Source organism: Dromiciops gliroides, chromosome 2 (assembly GCF_019393635.1).
Source record: "Dromiciops gliroides isolate mDroGli1 chromosome 2, mDroGli1.pri, whole genome shotgun sequence".
NCBI lineage: Eukaryota > Metazoa > Chordata > Mammalia > Microbiotheria > Microbiotheriidae > Dromiciops > Dromiciops gliroides.
This window is the reverse complement of record NC_057862.1, coordinates 602,843,023-602,862,966: the sequence shown is the minus strand read 5'-3', so window position 1 is coordinate 602,862,966 and position 19,944 is coordinate 602,843,023. Positions and strand designations below refer to the sequence as shown.

General features: G+C 36.3%; 1 protein-coding gene across 6 annotated transcripts in view; it reads left to right on the top strand.

The window, feature by feature from the left end:
- The window catches only part of FOXN2 (forkhead box N2), a 70,987-nt gene that overhangs the window by 12,164 nt on the left and 38,879 nt on the right, over nucleotides 1-19,944 (top strand). For 4 of the 6 annotated variants that reach the window (XM_043987017.1, XM_043987015.1, XM_043987019.1 and 1 more), the window contains exons 2-3: nucleotides 366-463; nucleotides 18,028-18,575. In XM_043987017.1, coding sequence (XP_043842952.1) covers nucleotides 18,042-18,575 — 534 coding nt within the window. In that variant the 5' untranslated portion in view covers nucleotides 366-463; nucleotides 18,028-18,041. The remainder of the gene's footprint in view (nucleotides 1-365; nucleotides 464-18,027; nucleotides 18,576-19,944) is intronic. The other 2 variants (XM_043987021.1, XM_043987020.1) reach the window with 1 other exon arrangement.

The following is a 19,944-nucleotide window of genomic DNA, read 5'->3' as shown; positions in this document are numbered from 1 at the left end:
GCATTTTTAGGAGGCTAAATGGGACAATGCTTCCAATGTGTGATTACCTTTTAATCTCTGGATTTTTTCCATTCATAGATTTATAATATATTTGTAATAGCAGATTTATACTATAGCTAGTGTATAGTATAGTTAGTATACTTCATTGGATTAATTTTTATTGCCATAGGTACTCTATCCAACAGCCTTGCCTTCTGCACTCCTTGTCCAGGTTTTTCTGTAAATTCTCTGCAGAAGATCCTTTCTAGATGTCTTCCTCATAGGTATCAACCCTTATGGATATCAACTAAATAGAGTATCCAAATTTTACTATACCTTTACTATTGCTATTTAACTAGTCGACTTCCTTTTCCAATCTTTCACAGATACCGTGATGTCTTCTGTAGGTAATGTCACAGAATTCCAGAGACTCTCAACTAATCCAGTCCATATCTGCTAAAGAATCTTTTCAGCCACAACCTCAGTAAGTAGTGTCTGATCTGTGTATGAAGATGGCCAGCCATTACCTCTTTTTTTGTTTGTTTTTGTTTTTTGGTGAGGCAGTTGGGATTAAGTGACTTGCCCAGGGTCACACAGTTAGTGTCAAGTGTCTGAAGTCGGATTTGAACTCAGGTCCCCCTGAATCCAGGGCTGGTGCTCTATCCACTGTGCCACCTAGCTGCCCCTAGCCATTACCTCTTAAGGCAGTCTGTTCTACTTTGGGATAGCTTTAATTGTGGGATATTTTTCCTCATGACAGTCCTAAATTAATTTCTTTGAAACTTCTGCCCACCGCACCTAGTTCTGCCCTCTAAGGTCAAACAAAAGAAATTCAATTACTCTCCCATGAAACTCATCAGGCAATTATTTGAAGATATTTATCATGACTCCTCTAATTCTTCTCTTGGTTAAATATCCCCAGTTTATATATTGAAGCCTGTTTATGCCTACTATGTCTTTTCATTGATCTTTGCTTCACCTGCAGTTATTATTTATTATTTTTTTTGGTGAGGCAATTGGGGTTAAGTGACTTGCCCAGGGTCACACAGCTAGTAAGTGTCAAATGTCTGAGGCCGGACTTGAACTCAGGTACTCCTGACTCCAGGGCCAGTGCTCTATCCACTGTGCCACCTAGCTGCCCTTTCACCTGCAATTATAATTCTTTAGATGTAGTCATATTCAATGTAGTTACTACTGAGAAAATAATAGTGTTAAAAAGATGAGTTTTAACATTAATGACAGTTTAAGAACATAAAAAAAGCAACAAAAGTTACTAAATACCATTTAGGCTGATCTCTTCCATAGCCCTCTGGGCTCAGCTTTTTGTCTATGTGCAGCTCATTACCCAGAAACACGTACTTTGTTTTTTTATGTAGAGTTAAAGCAGTCTCTTTTGTGTGATAGTGGATCTCAATGAGAAGGTCCCTGTAGCCTTCTGTGATGTGTAAAATTAAATGTGGTTGCCTTATTTCTGTCCCAAGTTTGGGGAAAATTAGCTGGGGTTTCTAATGTATTTGTTACTTATAAATTAGAAGCTTTAGCACCAGTTTTGGGGCATTAAGCATTTATTAATGCATACCAAGTATTAGTAAAAAGAGAACACCTGGGTTAGTAAGTTAAGAAAAGGCCTTTCTAGCCTAGAATTCCAGCCTGGCCTGCTTCTTCCTCTAAGTCCTCCACTACCAGCCTGTTCTAGAGCCAAACTGAGAGTGGAAGCTTTCTCTGTGTCTGGAGGAGAGGTGGTTTTACACACTGCTTCAAGCTAATTGGCTAGGATCACTTAAATCCATTAGTTATCCATTAGGATGGTCCTGTGTTGGTCAGAGTTCACACCCTCTTGAGGGCCAGGCAGGTGTGGTTTTAATTGAATTAACTTTAAATGAGTTAAGCAGAGAAGTCAGTCAATCCAATCAGTCTTTTTTGTTTGTTTGTTTGTTTGTTTTGTTTTGTTTTTGGTGAGGCAGTTGGGGTTAAGTGACTTGCCCAGGGTCACACAGCTAGTGTCAAGTGGCTGAGGCTGGATTTGAACTCAGGTCCTCCTGACTCCAGGGCCGTTGCTCTATCCACTGCGCCACCTAGCTGCCCCTCAGTCCAATTAATCTTAATCCAATCAGTCTCCTCGGAGCTAGGGCCTTTGGGCCTTCCAAAACCCATTATTTTCTCATACTTCCAGGAACTGATATAGTTAGTGAAATGTCATCTGCCAGCATCCTCTCTGTCAATTGAACTTTGAGCATACAACAGTCAGCTACTCTGGTCTTCAGTAGTACACTTCTCAATTTTGTTTCTTAAGTTTTTTTAAGAAAAATCTTTGTTTCTTATATGTGTATCACTTCAGGAAGTACCAGCTATGTGCAGGACACTGGATAGGTGCTGAAGATGCAAAATTGAAATAAAACTCAGACTTCAAACATCCTTAAGAAGCTTCCCAATCTAATGGGGAAATAGAGGGATAAGATATTTATTCAAATGCCTGTGATGCAAGCCAGAATATAATCCCAAATGCAAAGGAGACAATAAAGATAAGATGCTGTGAGAAAGGTGAGAGAAAGATTAATTTCAACTAGGAAGAGGATATAGGTCATCCTAGAAGAAAGTCAGTATTTGAATTTTATTTCTGATTAGCATTTGGATTATTGTAGAGCTGGAAAGAACCTTAGAGGTATTCTCTTCCAGTCCTGCATTTTTTAGGTGAGGAAACTTGAGGCTCTGAAGGACTGTGATTTTTTTTTCTCTCCCCTCTCTTTTTATTTTTTTTAAATGTTTTACTTTTAGGCTTAATTTTACTTTGAATGTTTTGTTGATCCCTTTTGTCTTTATATAACAGTCATCTCCCACTCTTCCTTCAGCTTGAATTCTTCCCAAAGGGGAAAAAAACAATTAAGAAAAATGAGTAAGTAAAAACATTTAATACAGAACCTCATCCAAAAATGTATACAAGATTTTGGACAAGCACATCCTCCCGCCTCAGAGAAGTTTTAATTTGTCAGAGTCATCACAGAGGGTTAATGGCAGAAGCAGGCCTAAAACCCAAGTCTGACTCCAGTCTAATTTTCTGCTATACCATGTTGTTTTTTTCTGCATCACCTATTTATCTCCAGAATCCTCCTTCACCCCTCAGAGAACCTACCCATACAAAACCAAAATGTTTTTAATGGAAAAAAAATAGACAAAACCAATCTATACACTGAAAAGTCTAAAAATATATGCAGTGTTTCATACCTCTGGATATTCCCCCTCTGCAAAGGAGTGGGGAGGTGGAAATGTCTTCTCCTCTTTGGAGTCATACTTGTTTCTTGTAATATTCACATTCAGTTGTTTTTGTGGTGTTTCGTCCTTTCCATTTAAATTGTTGAAGTTATTATTTATATTGTTTTCATGGTTCTCCTTACTTTACTCTGTATCAATTCATCTTGCTATGATTCTCTGTATTCATATTTCTAATAGCATGGTAATATTCCATTACATTAATGTACCATCATTTATTTCTCCACTCCCCAATTGAATGACATCTACTTTGTTCCTAATTCATTGCCATCACAAAAAAATGCTTCATTAAATATTTTAGTGTATTTGGAAACTCCTTGGAATATATGCTTAGTACTAGAGAGGCAGTTAGGTGGTGCAGTGGATAGAACACTGGTCCTGAAGTTGGGAGGACCTGAATTCAAATCTCACCTCAGACGGTTACACTGGGCAAGTCATTTAACCCCAATTACCTTAAACATCCAGCACCATCCCCAGTCATCCTGATCTATGTTTTGCCACTGGACCCATATGGCTGTAGAGCAAAGAGTGAGGTTGTTGACCTTGCACAGCCCTTCCTCACTTAAATTGTCATAGTGAATATGGATGTTCCAACTTTAAAAAAACAGGCTGTGTTAGAAGCCTGGTTATGAGGTAGGACTGCACATACTAGTTATTCCAACATCGTGGAGATCTAGAATAGGATTTGAGGGAGTTTTCATTTGTTTGTTTTAGTGAGGCAATTGGGGTTAAGTCACTTGCCCAGGGTCACACAGCTAGTAAGTGTCAAGTGTCTGAGGCCGGATTTGAACTCAGGCACTCCTGACTCCAGGGCCAGTGCTCTATCCACTGCGCCACCTAGCTGCCTTGGGAGAGTTTTCAAAGTATTCTGCAGATCATGTGTGTGTGTGTGTGTGTGTGTGTGTGTGTGTGTGTGTGTGTATAGTTACACATACAAATGTTATTACTAGTTGAAGGTATGGCTACATTACATCTAGCTAGTCCATAAAGACAGCTGTCATTTTTTATCTTAAAAATTCTAGATATTTCATGCTGATTATCACATCATTAATATTTGGAGCAATAATAGACTTATTTTATTTAGATAATTGTACTGGGTTAGAGCTAATTGAATTTTAAGTAGGATTGATTTAACTATCACCTTTTAAATTAAACATGATGTTATAATGGGATTGCATCTAAATAGGCTTTTTTGCTTTATGGTGAGCTTAGGAAATAATAGGTTGAATGCTGTCAAGTAGTAAAATTCAGTAAAGTGATTTAGAATTTCTAGAAGCAAATTCCTTTTGCTTTTGAAGTTTGTCTTATTTCTGTTTAAAGCATTACAAAAAAGATCAATGCTATTAATAAGATGAAGTGTCCTCTATCTTTATTAAATTTATTTCTGATCATTATTGTATTTAAAATAGTTGCTTATTTTCTGGCAGTAATATAATGAAGTAATTGAGTAAAAATTGGTTGTAGAGTTTGACTGCATGACAGACTGTAATTATGGCAAAGATTCAAGGTCATTGAAACTATATTACACATAAATTTTGATGACAAGAAATACCAGTGGCTATTCTCAAGTGCCAACAGAATTTACCCTTGTACTTTTTTTAGTACCTTAGATTCATTGACTTCTACATTTCTGAAATGAACTTTGTTCTGTCTATACACATTATTTTTTTAAAGTGCCATTGAAAGCTATCTGTCAGAGAACAGAGCTAGTTTAACTAGTGCCTATATCACTTGAAGCACATAACAGGCAAGCAATCCTTCTCATTGTAAGTGATGAGGATAATTAGCATTTTATCCTTTTAATTTTTCACCACTTTTAACAAACAATTTTTTTTATTTGAGGCTTGTATGGATTGCTGCAACAGTTTAAAAATATAGAGATTCTTAATTCTGATTTGCTTGCCAATTATGATTTATAATTTGCAGATTAATCTTATACTACTGTGAAATTTCTAGATAATAGCAGAATTTTATAAGTTCAGTTTCTATAGCAGTATGCTTAGCAAAAAATATTAGAAACAACCATGTTTCTTGTTCAGTCTTTTTTTTTTTTTTTGGTGGGGCAGTGAGGGTTAACTGACTTGCCCAGGGTCATACAGCTACTAAGTGTCAAGTGTCTGAGTCTAGTTTTGAACTCAGGTCCTCCTGAATCCAGGGCTGGTGCTTTATGCACTGGGCCACCTAGCTGCCCAACCATGTTTCTTAGTAGAAAATGTTTTTGCTTTTTAAATTGGGGTCTGCATGTTTTGTGATGATGCTTTTTGAATTACCTATGCTCCCACTATAGGATAGGAAGAATTTGCTGACAATGTAAGAGCCATTTTATATAAAATTGCTTTCCTGAGACCACGAACTTTTTTTGCCTTTGTGTCTCCAGCCCTTATAGGGTGTTTTCTACCCTATTTCCCTTTTCTCCATAATAGGTTCTAGAATCAGACATTTTGGATCTGGAAATGGATCTTCAAGGGCTCAGAGAGATGAAGTGACTAGAGCAGGGGCAAGTGACTTGAAGAGATTTGTCTATACTTAAGTCTTCCTGATTCCAAGTCTAGTGCCCTCTATAAAATTAAAGTTAAATAATATTACCTATTTTTTTTGATGTTTATTGATTTTCAGCACCATGTTTTACTTCAAATACCTAGTTATTTCACTTCTCAAACTAGTGAATATGACAAATATATTGAAAACTTGGAAAGGGGAACATAGTACATGGTGTATAAATAATATAGAGCTTCTAATTTTCTTACATATTTGCCAGTAAATCAAATCTTCACAGAATTCAAGAGTTGTTTTCCACACACTCTGTAATTCCAGGGTTTTATTTTTTCTTAACTTTCCAGTGAGAGTCATTCTTGATTACACCTTGACTTTTTTTAATCTCCTAAGAATGATTTCCTTTAAGATTTAAAGAAGTTATTTAGGTAGATCTGGCTTAAATATTTACATTTCTAAGAGTATTTAACCAAATTTTGGGAGCAAGAAGACTACATTAACATCAAAATGAAATTAATTTTGAAATTGTATTCTGCCTTTAAATGATTATAGTTTGTTACCCATTTAAAAGTTTTAAAGTTTTCCTATGAAAACAGCACTTTGACCCCTTTGTGTTTTGTCCCTTTTTGTTGTTTTCCTTAAGACTGCAGCTGCATGCAATTTTTTCCAACAGATCACATGCCATGTCACCTAAATCTATGACCAAGAGGCAGTTTTATCCCTAAGAGACCATAATGCTTCAGTTGTCCTGGATACATGACATCATGTTGTATTGTAATCAAATAGAAGCCTTTTGCACTGCATTTGGGATTTATATCTGATCTCCTGTCTGAGTAGCAGGTCTTTATGAGATGGACAGTGTTTTATGATGGAAAAAAACAAAGTGAAAATTGAGAGTTGTTAATTATGAGAAAAAGGATTCTTCTTTGTGAATTTTAGTTTGTCAAAAGTCCTCTTAAGTTCTAAGTTTTGAAATCATGATGCAACCATATAACTTTTGCTACTAAATTATTCGTTAATGGTAACTTAAAATTGGGGAATTAATGCTTAGTAAGAATTTGATTTTTCCTTTTTTTTCCAAACTGAGATATTCTTCTGTTTCAGAAACTTATGTTTTGTATCCTTAAGATATTAAAATATTTTGTCTGTCCCATTTTAACTATTAGAGGGAAGGTAGAATTTTCTAATAACTAACTGGTATTAATGGTCTCTTTCTAAAAGAATGAGATTGTGAAGAGACAGAACCCAGAGTTTGAATGGAAACTTATTTCTCTTTATGATAGATGCAAAACTAAGGGTAGGTTTGCACTAGTAAAGTGAATTGTAGAATTGTCAATTAAATAGGCTATTCAAGCAAAAACTGTTTCCATTCAACAAACAACTTTGAGTTCCTTTTATGTTCCTACCACTGTATTCTACATGCTAGGGAAGGCCTGAATTAAACGAATAGCTCAGCTTTCACTTTATAAGGGCATACCTGGTTCTTGCCCTTTTCTCCCAGGACTGTCCTTTTACCTGGGGAATTTTGAAATTTGCAGATGACACTATACTCTTCTGGATTGTAAAATGTCTTGATAATGGAAATAAAGCTAGCAAAGCTATTAAATGCCTAAAAAGAAAGTTTGTAAAGCTAATGAATTAAAAGCAAATAATTTTGTAAAATATGAGACGAGCATTTTTTATTGAAGTTTTGCTTTAATGTAGCATACAAATATAAACACACAAACCAAGAACATAAGCAAATAAGCAAAAAAAAAAACCCCAACCTACGCAAAGTATTGCTAATGATAGTATATGACAACATATACATTTGTAATTTTTTGTTAAAAGAAAGGAATGCTGTGTGCTTAAACTTTAACAGGGTTGTACTAAGATATGTGTTGAATTTAATCTTCATTGCACTGTGATATCTTGATTTACTCAGTTTTATTCATTACATATACTGGGTGTATATTCTTATCGAATCTCCAAATGTTCATAGGAACTGTTTGTGTCCAACCTGTGGTAGAGTCTTCTGAGCTCCTATTGCTCTGCTCAGCCACAGTTAGGACATACTGTACCTTGACTCCAACATCTTGATGTCATTTTGGTCCTCTTCAAGCATAAAGGACAACAACCATTCTTATGGATCTACTGTCTTTGTGATTTAATTCAATATAAGTCTTCCTATGTATCTTTGAAGTAAATGTAAATTCAGTCTTCTAAAAATGGACCTGCCTATAACACAGAATTGAAATTAATTTGGATTCTATCAATTCAGGATTTGTTGTTATGCCATCATCGACCCTGAAGTTTCTTTGTAGGGATTTGAGGGGAAGGCAGAAAAGTTTGCTAAACAAAGTTAATAGTTTATGCAAATAATTTATCCAAAAATGTGGATTGCAATCCACCTTGGTCATGGTAGAAATTCTTCTGAATCCTTTTGGCCCCTCAATTTCAGCATCCAATAACTAATCAGGTGATAAGCCTTTGTACTTAGCTAGGTTCCACTTCATTGTTGAAATGACAACTAGTTATTTAGTTTTCCTTTGATGAAATCCAGGAAATCTTCAGGCAAACCATTCCTTTTTGGAAGCAGCTCTGATCCATAAGAAGCATTTTCTGGGGGCATCTAGGTGGTGCAGTAGATATAGCACTGGCCCTGGATTCAGGAGGACAGGAGTTCAAATCCACCTCAGACACTTAACACTTACTAGCCGTGTGACCCTTGGGCAAGTCACTTAACCCCAATTGCCTCACCCCCCCCCCCAAAAACAATCTATAAGAAGCATTTTCTGAAGTCTGACTTGAAACTTCCCTCTCTGCAACTTTTAAAGCCACTTTTAAATCTTTTTACATGACTGAATTCAGGAGGAGAGCTATCATGTTCTCCCTTCTCTCCTTTAGTTTTTCTCATATGTAATAATTTTAAGCTCCTTCACCATCCTGAACCACTTTTTTGGGGACACAATACAGCTTGTCAGTGTTCCTCTTAAAATATAAATGCCAAAATTGAATGTGATAGTCCAGATATAATGATTTCAAATCTGGTAACTTGAATTTATTGAAATAGGTGCTACTTACTGTAAGTAGTGAGAAGTACTACTTACTTCTCTTGGGTTTTAATTCCCTAGAAACCATTTTTGCTCTATTTCTTCCAATCTCAAAATGATTTTCTTTGATAGAGAAAATAGCCCTTTCTCATTGTTTCGTAATAGCCATACATTGATAAATCATACTTCCTGACAGAGTTGATGACACTTAATTTTTTGTACATTACTATCATGTTAAACATTATTTCCTCATTAATCAGAACAAAAGAAAAAATGGAAGAAAGAATAAACAAGAGCAATAACAAAAAAGCAACAACAAAAGTGAAAATAGTATGCTTCAGTCTGCATGCTGGCTCCATAGTTCTTTTTCTGAATGTGCGGAGCATTTTCTACCATAAGTCTTTTGGCATTGTCTTAGATCATTATATTACTGAGAAGAGTTAAGTCTATCACAATTGATCATCACAAAGTATTGTTCATACTATGTACAACTTGTTTAGCCATTCCCCAATTGGTGGACATCCCTTCAATTTTCAATTCTTTGTTACCACAAAAAGAACAGCTATGAATATTTTTGTACATGTGGGTCCTTTTCCCTTTTTTATGATCTCTTTGGGATATAGACCTAGTAGGATAACACTTAAGATCTTAAGACATATGTTTTTGAAAATGATTAATGTGGGAATTTTCTTTGCTTGGCTGCACATATTTTTTCCAAAGGTTTTCTTTTTTTAGTATTAGAGAGAACATGAGAACAGGGGGGACAATAAATGCTTTGAAAGAATATATAGTTTCTTGATTTCTTTTTTTAAAGAACAAAAAGACCATTGACTGAATTTAGAACCACAACCTATGGAAACGCCATATGGGAAGGAATTATTTTAAATATTTTTAATTGATAAGAGTTGTAATATCCCACGATAGTGGGCTTTAAAAAAATTGATTTCATAGAACATAATAGCCTTGATGATTCCAACAAGGTACCCCCCATGCATATGTTAAGATCATATATTTACTTGGTAGGTACAGAGGTAGAAATATTTTTTTTTTTTGCAGTCCTTTTATTTATTTATCAAACAAGGCATTCTTCTCACCCCCTTGCAATATTTCATTCTTACTACTTCTGAAATTATTCTTTTCAAGGTCACTCTTTATCTCTTTAAAACTAAATCACATAGCTTTTCTCAGTCATTATACTTCTTGACCTCTTTGGTTGTTGTCACTGTTGAGTTTTCCTTCCTGTATTTTCTCTTGAGTTTTTGTGACCAGTTTATGCCACAGGGGATAGAGCTTTGGGTATGGAGTCAGGAAGACCTGAGTTCAAATCCAGTCTCAGATAGTTAACTTCTGTTTGCCTTAATATCTTCAACTGTAAAATGGAGATAATAGTATCTACCTCACAGGATTGATGTGAGGATCAAATGAAATAATATTAGTCATTTTGTATAAGAAAACTCTAGAGATTGGTATTTCAGAGCCACACTCTGTGCCATGCCTTTCTCCCCATGAGAAGTCCAAGGATTTCTCTCATTGTTTCCCTTCCCCTGCCCCTGAATAAACTACTATCTTATTCTATTGCTTTTGTGTGCAAGAGGTGTAATTCTTTAAAGAGGAATTCCTAAGGACCCCTAACCCCTTTCCCAAACCCTTACCCCTACCCAAACCCCCTACCCCATTTTCTGCACATCAGGTAGTGAATAAAATATGACCCAGCAGGTACAATGCTGTTTTTTAACTTAGAAAAAGTTTGCCATCCTTCCCTGACCACTCTCAACTCCTTGGAATCTCTCATAACACTAATTGTCTGGGCCACTTTGGGGCTTTTAGCACATACAGCCTTATATTGGGAGTTATTTTTTCAAATGCAAATTTCATCAGAGTGTAACCTTAAGATGACACCTGTGTATCACATGGTACAATGTCTTACACATTCTAGGTGCTTGATAAAAATTAAACAAAAAACAAAAAAAAGAAAACTAATAAAAGAACAAAATGAAAGAAAGTGAAAAATAGTATACTTCAGTCTATATTCAGTCAATATCAGTTTTTTCTCTGGAGGTAGATGGTATGCTTCATCATTAGTGCTCAAATGAAATATTTGTAAAAAGCTCTTAGCAGAGTGTTACATGGTAGGTACTATATGAATGCTTATTCCCTTTGCAAAAAGAGTTTTCCTTCTTACTGTTGGAGCAATCCTTGATTTCCTTTGTAGGTTTATCATTCGACTCCTTATTCCCTTATACTTAGGTATTCCTCAAGGCTCTGTTCTGGGCCCTCTCCTTATCCTCTGCCTTTTCTCTCTTGGTGATCCCATCATCTTCCATGGATTCAGTTACAATCAGTTCTGCTATACATGACGTATGCATTACTAAAAAATTACTGTACTATGCAAAATTGTCCATAAAAACCCCTGGGCTAATGGGGAAAGTAGAGTTAAGGGCACAACACTTAAAAACTTGAGTGACACTTTTTTTTTTAAAGAGAAGGAACCCGCGGCTGCTAGGTGGTGCAGTGGATAAAGCACCAGCCCTGGATTCAGGAGGACCTGAGTTCAAGTTCAGCCTCAGACACTTGACACTAGCTATGTGACCCAGGGCAAGTCACTTAACCCTCATTGCCTCACCCAGAGAGAGAGAGAGAGAGAGAGAGAGAGAGAGAGAAGGAACCTAATAAAAGTGGTACCAGAGTTTTATGCATGTCAAATGGTTGAGAAATACATAAATAGGACTACTTCTCAGCCTTTGTTCTGGTACTCACAGGGCAGGGTCTGGCAAAATTGAGCCTTGGTGAGTTGCCATTCAAGGACTAGGGACCTTAGCCATAGTAGAAGGTAGGGCAGGGGACGTAGGAGTCAGTCAGGCCTGTTGAGCCTACAGTTCCTACTTCACAAGAAGATATATGATACATGTGCTACTTTGCTTGGGAAGAGACCTGAAGTTTCCTTGTGGAAATAGGAGTTAGAAGGGTTGCAGCTTGTGAATTTTGTAAAATGGTACTGTTTTCTGTTCTCACTATTTTTGAAGACAGTCACATATAAACAAATATAAAATTTGAGTTATGCTCAAGTTCTCTAGTATTTCCAAACATATATTAGAATAGATTTGCATTTTTAAAATAAGTGCTTATAGCAAAACTATGCAAATGACTTCCAAGTTTGCAGCTTGCATCCCTCTCTTGAGCTCCATTCCTGCATCATTCATTGACTATCTTCATGACATCTATACCTAAACGGCCTGTAGATATCTCATTCAATTTGTCCAAAACCAGGAAGGGAAATCTTCCACCCACCAACCCATCTTTGCTCCTAATTTCCTTATTTCTGTTAAGGGCAGCATCATTCTTTCAGGTACCCAGGTTTACAAATTAGGAGTCATCTGTGACTTTTTTACTCTCACTACCACTCCCCTCCCATATCTAATCAATTTGTCAAGTCTTGTAAATTACATCTCCTCAGCATCTTTGTATGCATCCATCCTCTTCTGTCTACATCCAGCACCCTGCTATTTCTCACCTGGACTATTTCAGTAGCCTTCTAATTGGTCCTTAAGTGTGTGCCTTTTCTAATACATCCTCCATATTGTTGCCAAATTGATAATCCTAGAGTATAAGCTGGATCATAGCACTTCTGCCTGAGAAACTAGTGCTTGCCCATTACTTTTTTGTTTTGTTTTGTTTTTTAGTGAGGCAGTTGGGGTTAAGTGACTTGCCCAGGGTCACACAGCTGGTAAGTGTTAAGTGTCTGAGGTCAGATTTGAACTCAGGTCCTCCTGACTCCAGGGCCGGTGCTCTATCCACTGCGTCACCGAGCTGCCCCTGTCCATTACTTTTTAGGATAAAATATAAACTTTTTTTTGCTATTTTCAGTTTATCATCCTAGGCTTATTATATAATTTTTCCCTCACATATACTCTGTGTTTGTTGTTTCTATTATTCTTACCTATACTGCTTGGAACACCCTACCTACCTTCAAGGCTCAGTTCAGGTGCCTCCTTTTTCAAGAGGCAACTTACAGTTCTTAGTACCCTTCCCCCTTAATAACTTTTTTTTGGGGGGGGGTGAGGCAATTGGGGTTAAGTGACTTGCCCAGGGTCACACAGCTAGTAAGTGTCAAGTGTCTGATATTGGATTTGAACTCAGGTCCTCCTGAATCCAAGGCTGGTGCCTTAATAACTTTTAAAAATTCAATATTTATCTTGTACTCCTTTATCAATGACTTTGTGTCGCCAGCTGGCTTGCTTTAGTAGCATAGTGCATAGCACAAAGCATGTAGTTAATAAATGTTTGTTAATTGCTTGATTTTGCTGTTATCACAAAGGATATCAACTGCAGAACTCAAGTTGAAGAGGCTTTCTTCATAGATGGAAGTTTTCTAGATGCTCCTGTTGGTTGGTTGATGACATTGTACTGATTGCATCATACCCCAGAATAATGCAGAAAGATTCACAACCTCTTACAGGAGATAAGATAGCAATCTCCAGAGAAAAACCAAATAGATGAATGTCTTATCTAGACTTTGATATCCAACTGGGTGGACAACCAATTGAGCTGCTTCCATATATATGTATATGTGTGTATACATACATGATAGACATACACATATAAACTCTTGGACAAGTAACTTGAGATTGTGGCAAAGTAAAAGTTTTCTCCAGGCAAGATAACACATTATTAACAGTGATGGTAAAATGGGTCATGCTGGCCATCTCAGCCAAAAAGTCAGGGACCTAAGCATGATCAGTTTATTAGTTAGGCTAGCAATAACCAATAAATTGGGTTACTAGACTCTTTCTGACTGACCTGTCACTATATCTTTTGGACCTCCCCTGGCAAAGGTAAGATGATTCCAATTGGTAGGCATTTTAATAAGGAAGTTAGTTAAGAGTTATCTCAGCTCCTTCCTATTTACTTCCTCCTTGGGAGATATTAAGTAATCCTAGGGTGATAGGATTAGTCTGCAGTTGGGAAAAGTGGGTTGACCTTCAGGTATGGCTGATCATGCCCCTCTTTGGCAGTTTTGTTTGTTTTTTCAGTCATGTCTAACTCTTCTTGACCCCATTTGGGGTTTTCTTGTCAATCATACTGGAGTTGTTTGCCAACTCATTTTACAGATGAGAAAACTGAGACTTTCCAATGTCACACATGTAGTCTAAGGCTGTATTTGAACTCAACAAGATGAGTCTTCCTGACTCCAGGCCCAATATTCTGTCCACTGTGCCACCTAGCTGTCTAATTGCTCTGGCAATTAAGGAATATTAATTGCTTGATGGGTATCAGCTACTTCTAGTAATCTTGGCTAGAAAAGTACAATCATCTCAATCAGGATTCCCCCATCCCAGTTTAGTTTCCCCATGGAGACCAGATCATCTCTAACTTTAACAAGAAAAAAGGACCAAAGGACCCCCATCCACAAGGGGCCCAGCCTAAGCTGGTTCTTTATCAAGTGCCCCTGCACTAGGAATGATTATTCTATATGCTTATGATTCAGACTGAGAGGTTGTCTTTGGAGCTAGACTGAGAAATGGGGATTTGACAAAAGGGGGAATAGAATGAATTACATAGTAATATTGGTTATTGAATAATATAGCATAATCTCCTCAAGATGGACAGTGAAGTGGATCCAGAATCAAATTGGAGTGGGCATTTTTTTGTGTTCCTCTTTGACAGTCTGGTGAAACCAGTGGACCTCTTCTCTGAATAATAGCAAAGTACCGTGAGGTAGAGAGGGGAAGCAGTGTATGCCAGGCAAATCATACCACCATCTCCACTCAGATCCTTATGGAAACAGCTCAGGACCCCTACTTTTACCTCAGTCCCCTCAGCCATCACTCTGGGAAGCAGCCCTTATAGGGATAGAGCCTGGCAGCTGCTTCTGCAGGTGCCACAGCCATAGCTACCAAAGTCTCTTGCCACCCAAGTCTTTGGTGTTGTCCAATAGAACCTGATATAATAGTATCAGTCAAAGTAACATTAAAGAAGAGACATTGACATGTGCTCTGCTGCACCCTAAGGACAATCAGACCTCTACATCTGACTTGTAGCTGAAACCTTCCCTGTGTGTTTTCTTCCCCATTAAATTGTTCCCCATTGTGAGTTTTTTGAGATCTTATTTTTCTGTTTGTATCCCTAGCACTTAGCACAATGCTTTGCACATACCAAGAATAAATGCTTCATTCAATAATCTTTTTGCCTACATTCATAATGGAAGAAATGCTCAATTTCAGTTAGAAGTTAGTGAAAATCCAAGTTCACTGAACCCTTGAAATCTGGTTAGACGCCAAATTAAGAACTCCTAATCTAGAATTTTGGGTGGAACCATTGAGGAAAGTTTGAGAGAACAAAGAAGAAAGCACAGGATGAAAAGGTCTAGGTAACTTGTGATCTGCATACTTAGAGGTAGTACCCACATCAGTGATGACACAGATGCATTGAAGATGAGTTGTTCAGTTGTTTCTGTCTTGTCCCATTCTTCCTGACCCCATTGGAGTTTTCTTGGCAAAGAAATTCACAAATCTCTCCATACCTTAGAACACAGTTTATTAATTTTTGTGGCTAAAATAATTATCATGTGGAAACCCCTCAAATTTAGCTTTTTTCTTCCTTTGGTCTCAAAGCTTTTCCAGTATACTAAAATTTATTAGTTTTTCACCTCTACCCTGGTTGAAGCAAATCAGGATCACTTTAGTGGAGGTCATATGAAACTTTACTTACTTGGAATGCTTCTTCACAGACCTAATTTCAAGTGGTAAATTTTTATTTTTTGAGTATGGTATAATTCTGACTTAAAACCAAGTTAAATGATAAAGAGGGAGGATAGATAATATCTTTAACATTTTTATGTTTCCAAAATTTTTCATTTAAAGTTGAAAATTGTTAAGAATGGTTTGAGTGCATAGTATAATTGTATTTTAAGCCCACATTTCACTAATGGGTGCAATGGACCATACATCTGTAAAAAAACAAGGAAATGAAAGTTTCATTATAAAAAACGTGATTCCCAGTTGCAAAACTCTTTAGAGAACCAAAAGTTTTTAATTTAATCTTTTCTATGACCACAGACTATACTTTAAGTAGTCAGATGACTTTCAACAACAGGTGATTTTCCATTGATGATAATAGATTTCCCAAAAGTGTTTCATTAGTTGATACAAATCCTGAAAATAACAATCCTTTTAATACATCAATTCATATGTGAAGGATAGAATGGATAAAAGTGGAGCTAATTGTATTGGCAATAATCATTTAGATTTTGTGAATTTTTAAAAATCGGCTTAAAACTACAAATGGAATTGTTACTTATACCTCAATCAGTTTTTTCTACAAATAAAACTTTCTGTGAATGACAGTATACTTTTAAATAAAATATATTAATTCTCTCCTAGAAGGAATTTATCTAATGAAGGCACTTTATATTAGTATTTTCTAGTGGCTCTGACAAGATAGATGAGAAATATGGGGTATTGGAATACCAACCTGTTGAATTTTGCTTGTAGAGTCTGTGGAGGTGGTTCTTCTAGGCTAGGTGATGTGAACTCATACAGGGTGACTAGATGTTCTCTCCCTCCCCAGGGCAATGGGGGTTAAGTGACTTGCCCAGGGTCACACAGCTAGTAAGTATCAAGTGTCTGAGGCCAGATTTGAACTCAGGTACTACTGAATCCAGAGCCAGTGCTTTATCCACTGCGCCACCTAGCTGCCCCTAGATGTTCTCTTACTTTTTCCTAAGTTATCTTGGATATCAAATCCCAGATTAGCCATTTTTGCACCAGTCCACAGATCATTCTTGGCAGAGAAAACAGAAGCAAAGTGGGGGCTAAGCAGCTCTGCCTTTTCTCTGAGATCAGTTATCATAATTCTGTCTCTTTGATCTTTTTCTTTTCTCCTTTTTATTAAAACATATACCACCACCCCCATAACCCCTTTTTATCTTTAGCATACCTCTCATCTCCTAAATATTTTCTAAAGTTCCTTTCATTTAGAGTATCTATCATCTTTCCCTGGTATAAAAGGTCCTTTGATGACCAAATCTGGAACTCTACATTTAGAATTTCTTTCCAGTACTATTTTTTAATCACTTATAAATTACTTTCCCCTCCCACAAATTTTGACTGTCTGGGAAGCAGAGAAGTTGCTCTAAGGAGGGAGGAATGCTAATGAAACTGAATGACAATTAACTATGGGTACTTGTAGACTAGCAATCCAGTGCTTACTTGGGCTTCCTTACCACCACCACCACCCCCCCTTTTTTGAAGTGAAAACATCAGGGAGAGAATTTCTATTATCTCTATACAAATGTCCTAGCCCTTCACCTGATTTTGCATAAGAAAGTTGGAATTGTAGGTAATATATGGTAGTTTTAAAAAATTTTAATTTAAAAGAGAAAACCACATTTGAAAATTCAGTGCATCTGGCTACTAATAAAGACTTTAAAGTAGGCAGTAGCCATCTAGTAAATGCTTGTCCCTTTTTCTTTTTGGTATAAAACAACAGCAACAACAAAAACTTATAAAAGGAGTAGTTTGGATTATTTAATTCTAAATAATGATTCAGTAAGGACATTTTCCTTGAAATTTTTGCTTGTTTCTCAAGTAGTTTGGTTCTCCTCCCCCCCCCCCCCCAGGACCATTTGTATATATTGTTTTAAGTTTTTATTGTGGTGATTGACTGAATTATTTAGAATTTGATTTTAGCAAAGGAGGATCTCAAGTAGTAGGATCTAGGATCATTCTAAACATTAGTTTTTGTTATTATTCTTCGGCTTTATATATTATGAATGGAATTAAAAACTTAGTTTTATGTCTATAATTAATAGAAAACTTTTGGCATAGATTTTTACTAATTGCTTATTCATGGGATGGACTATAGCAGCATTTAGTAAGTAAGTAACCTTTTGATGTAAATGTGGGATGTTTTCCATTTCCTTATTCTTGGTTTTGTTTTTCCCTGAGGCAATTGGGGTTAAGTGACTTGCCCAGGGTCACACAGCTAGTGTCAAGTGTCTGAGGCCAGATTTGAACTCAGGTCCTCCTGACTCCAGGGCCAGTGCTCTATCCACTGCGCCACCTAGCTGCCCCCATTTCCTTATTCTTAATCTAAATTTATTCCATTGTATAGCTATTACATACACACACACACACACACACACACACACACACACAAGCATATATTAGGATGAGCATTTAAATCAGTACTTTAAGTGCACAAACAGGTTAAAAGTATTAAGGATTACATTGATTTATAATTGTTTTCTTTGTTGCAGAGCCATAGGATTAAATGGGTCCAGTAACTGGAATGACTCCAGATAAGAGAGCTGAAACTCCCAGCACAGAAAAGGTTGCAGGATTAAGCCAGATTTACAGAATGGGAAGCTTGCCTGAAGCAGTTGATGCTGCCAGGCCAAAAGCTACTTTGGTGGACAGTGAATCAGCAGATGATGAGCTCACAAACTTGAACTGGCTTCATGAAAGTACTAATCTTCTAACAAACTTCAGCCTTGGAAATGAGGGTCTTCCTATTGTTAGTCCAATATATGACATTGAAGGTGATAATGTGCCATCTTTTGTACCATCCTACCAGAACCCAGAAAAAAAATCAGGGAATTCAAAACCCCCTTATTCCTTTAGTCTTCTCATTTACATGGCTATTGAACACTCTCCAAATAAATGTTTGCCAGTCAAAGAAATCTACAGTTGGATTCTGGAACGCTTTCCATATTTTGCTACAGCACCAACAGGTTGGAAGAATTCTGTCCGACACAACCTTTCTTTAAATAAATGTTTTCAGAAAGTGGAGAGAAGCCATGGCAAGGTGAGACTTTTTTACCACTACTTTGTTTTGGGGGTGGGGGGAGGAGAATCCATATAGCATTTTAAATGTGAAAGCAATCAAGACAGTTAAATATTCCATAAACCAATCATTTGCCACAAGCTCATTGTTAGCTTTAATTTCAGAGTTTTAAACTCTATTTTCTTGCTTCAATACTGGATGTATTTAATTGTAGAATATCTTCATAAATTTTTCTGATTTTATGTAGTCACCTTAATGTTTTTAACACTATATTTGTCTCGGTAGCTTTAATTGTATGATTTTGTTCTTAGTAGAAAAGTTAAGGTAATGGTTTGTTTTTTTCCCTAGGCAAATGAGCCACAGGAAATGGGATAATTACTTAGCTTCTATAATTTTTCTTAAAAATTGAAATTTTTAAAAATTGTGACTTAAAAATTTTTTATTTAAAGGCTTGTTATGTACAAGGCACTGGGATACAAAGGTTAAGTAAAAAACATCATTCCAGCACTCAAGGAGACAATGCAGATGTTGTTTTCTCCTTATGTCATGAAAGGTCAGCCTTTTACTTTAAAATTTAAACCCAATAAGATCTAACTTTTATGCCCTGTTACTTAGGTTTAATAAAGTTATTTGAATTCTTTTGATCATTGTGGTTGCTATAAATGACAGCAAAGGACTTGAAATTTGCAAGTTGGTAAATTGGCTATTGAATTGCTATTTGACTTTCCAAAATTTCTGTGCTTCATTCCTGATTTATAAAATGGAGATAAAAATGTCTCCCCAAGGAATGATGAAAATATGACTAATTATATTTTGTCAATTAAAAGCTCTTAGATGTTGGACAATAAAATATTATAGTGATAATATATAGAATTCTATTGTAACAGTAGTGTTTGTCATAATCATTTAGCCTCATCTATCCATCCTCATCATATAAATTTTGTTAGTGAATTCAGCGAGCTTCAGTTTTCTGGGAGGTAAAAAAACCAAAAAACCAAAACTTTTTTGAAATTAGTTTTTCCAGAAATATTTTTTAAATCTTCATTGCTTTATATAAACAGAAGAGACTGAACATAATGTAACCTTTTCTTGATGACTCAGGTTCATTGATATGAATATCTATTATTGTAATAGACACTTTACTTTTTCTGTCATTTTCTTCAGGGTTATTGAACAATTTAATGAACACTTAAGTCCTACTAGTTATCACGATCTGGGTTGTATTAGAGATACAAAGACAAAACAGTTCCTATTAAATGAAAGAGCTTAAATTTGTTTCAGAGATGAACAAATATGTATGTAAATACAAATAATTTCCAAGTGGAGGAGACAGGTTTACTATGAAAAACAGAGAATTCCAGAGTTCACAATGAAAAAGAGGAGATAGGGA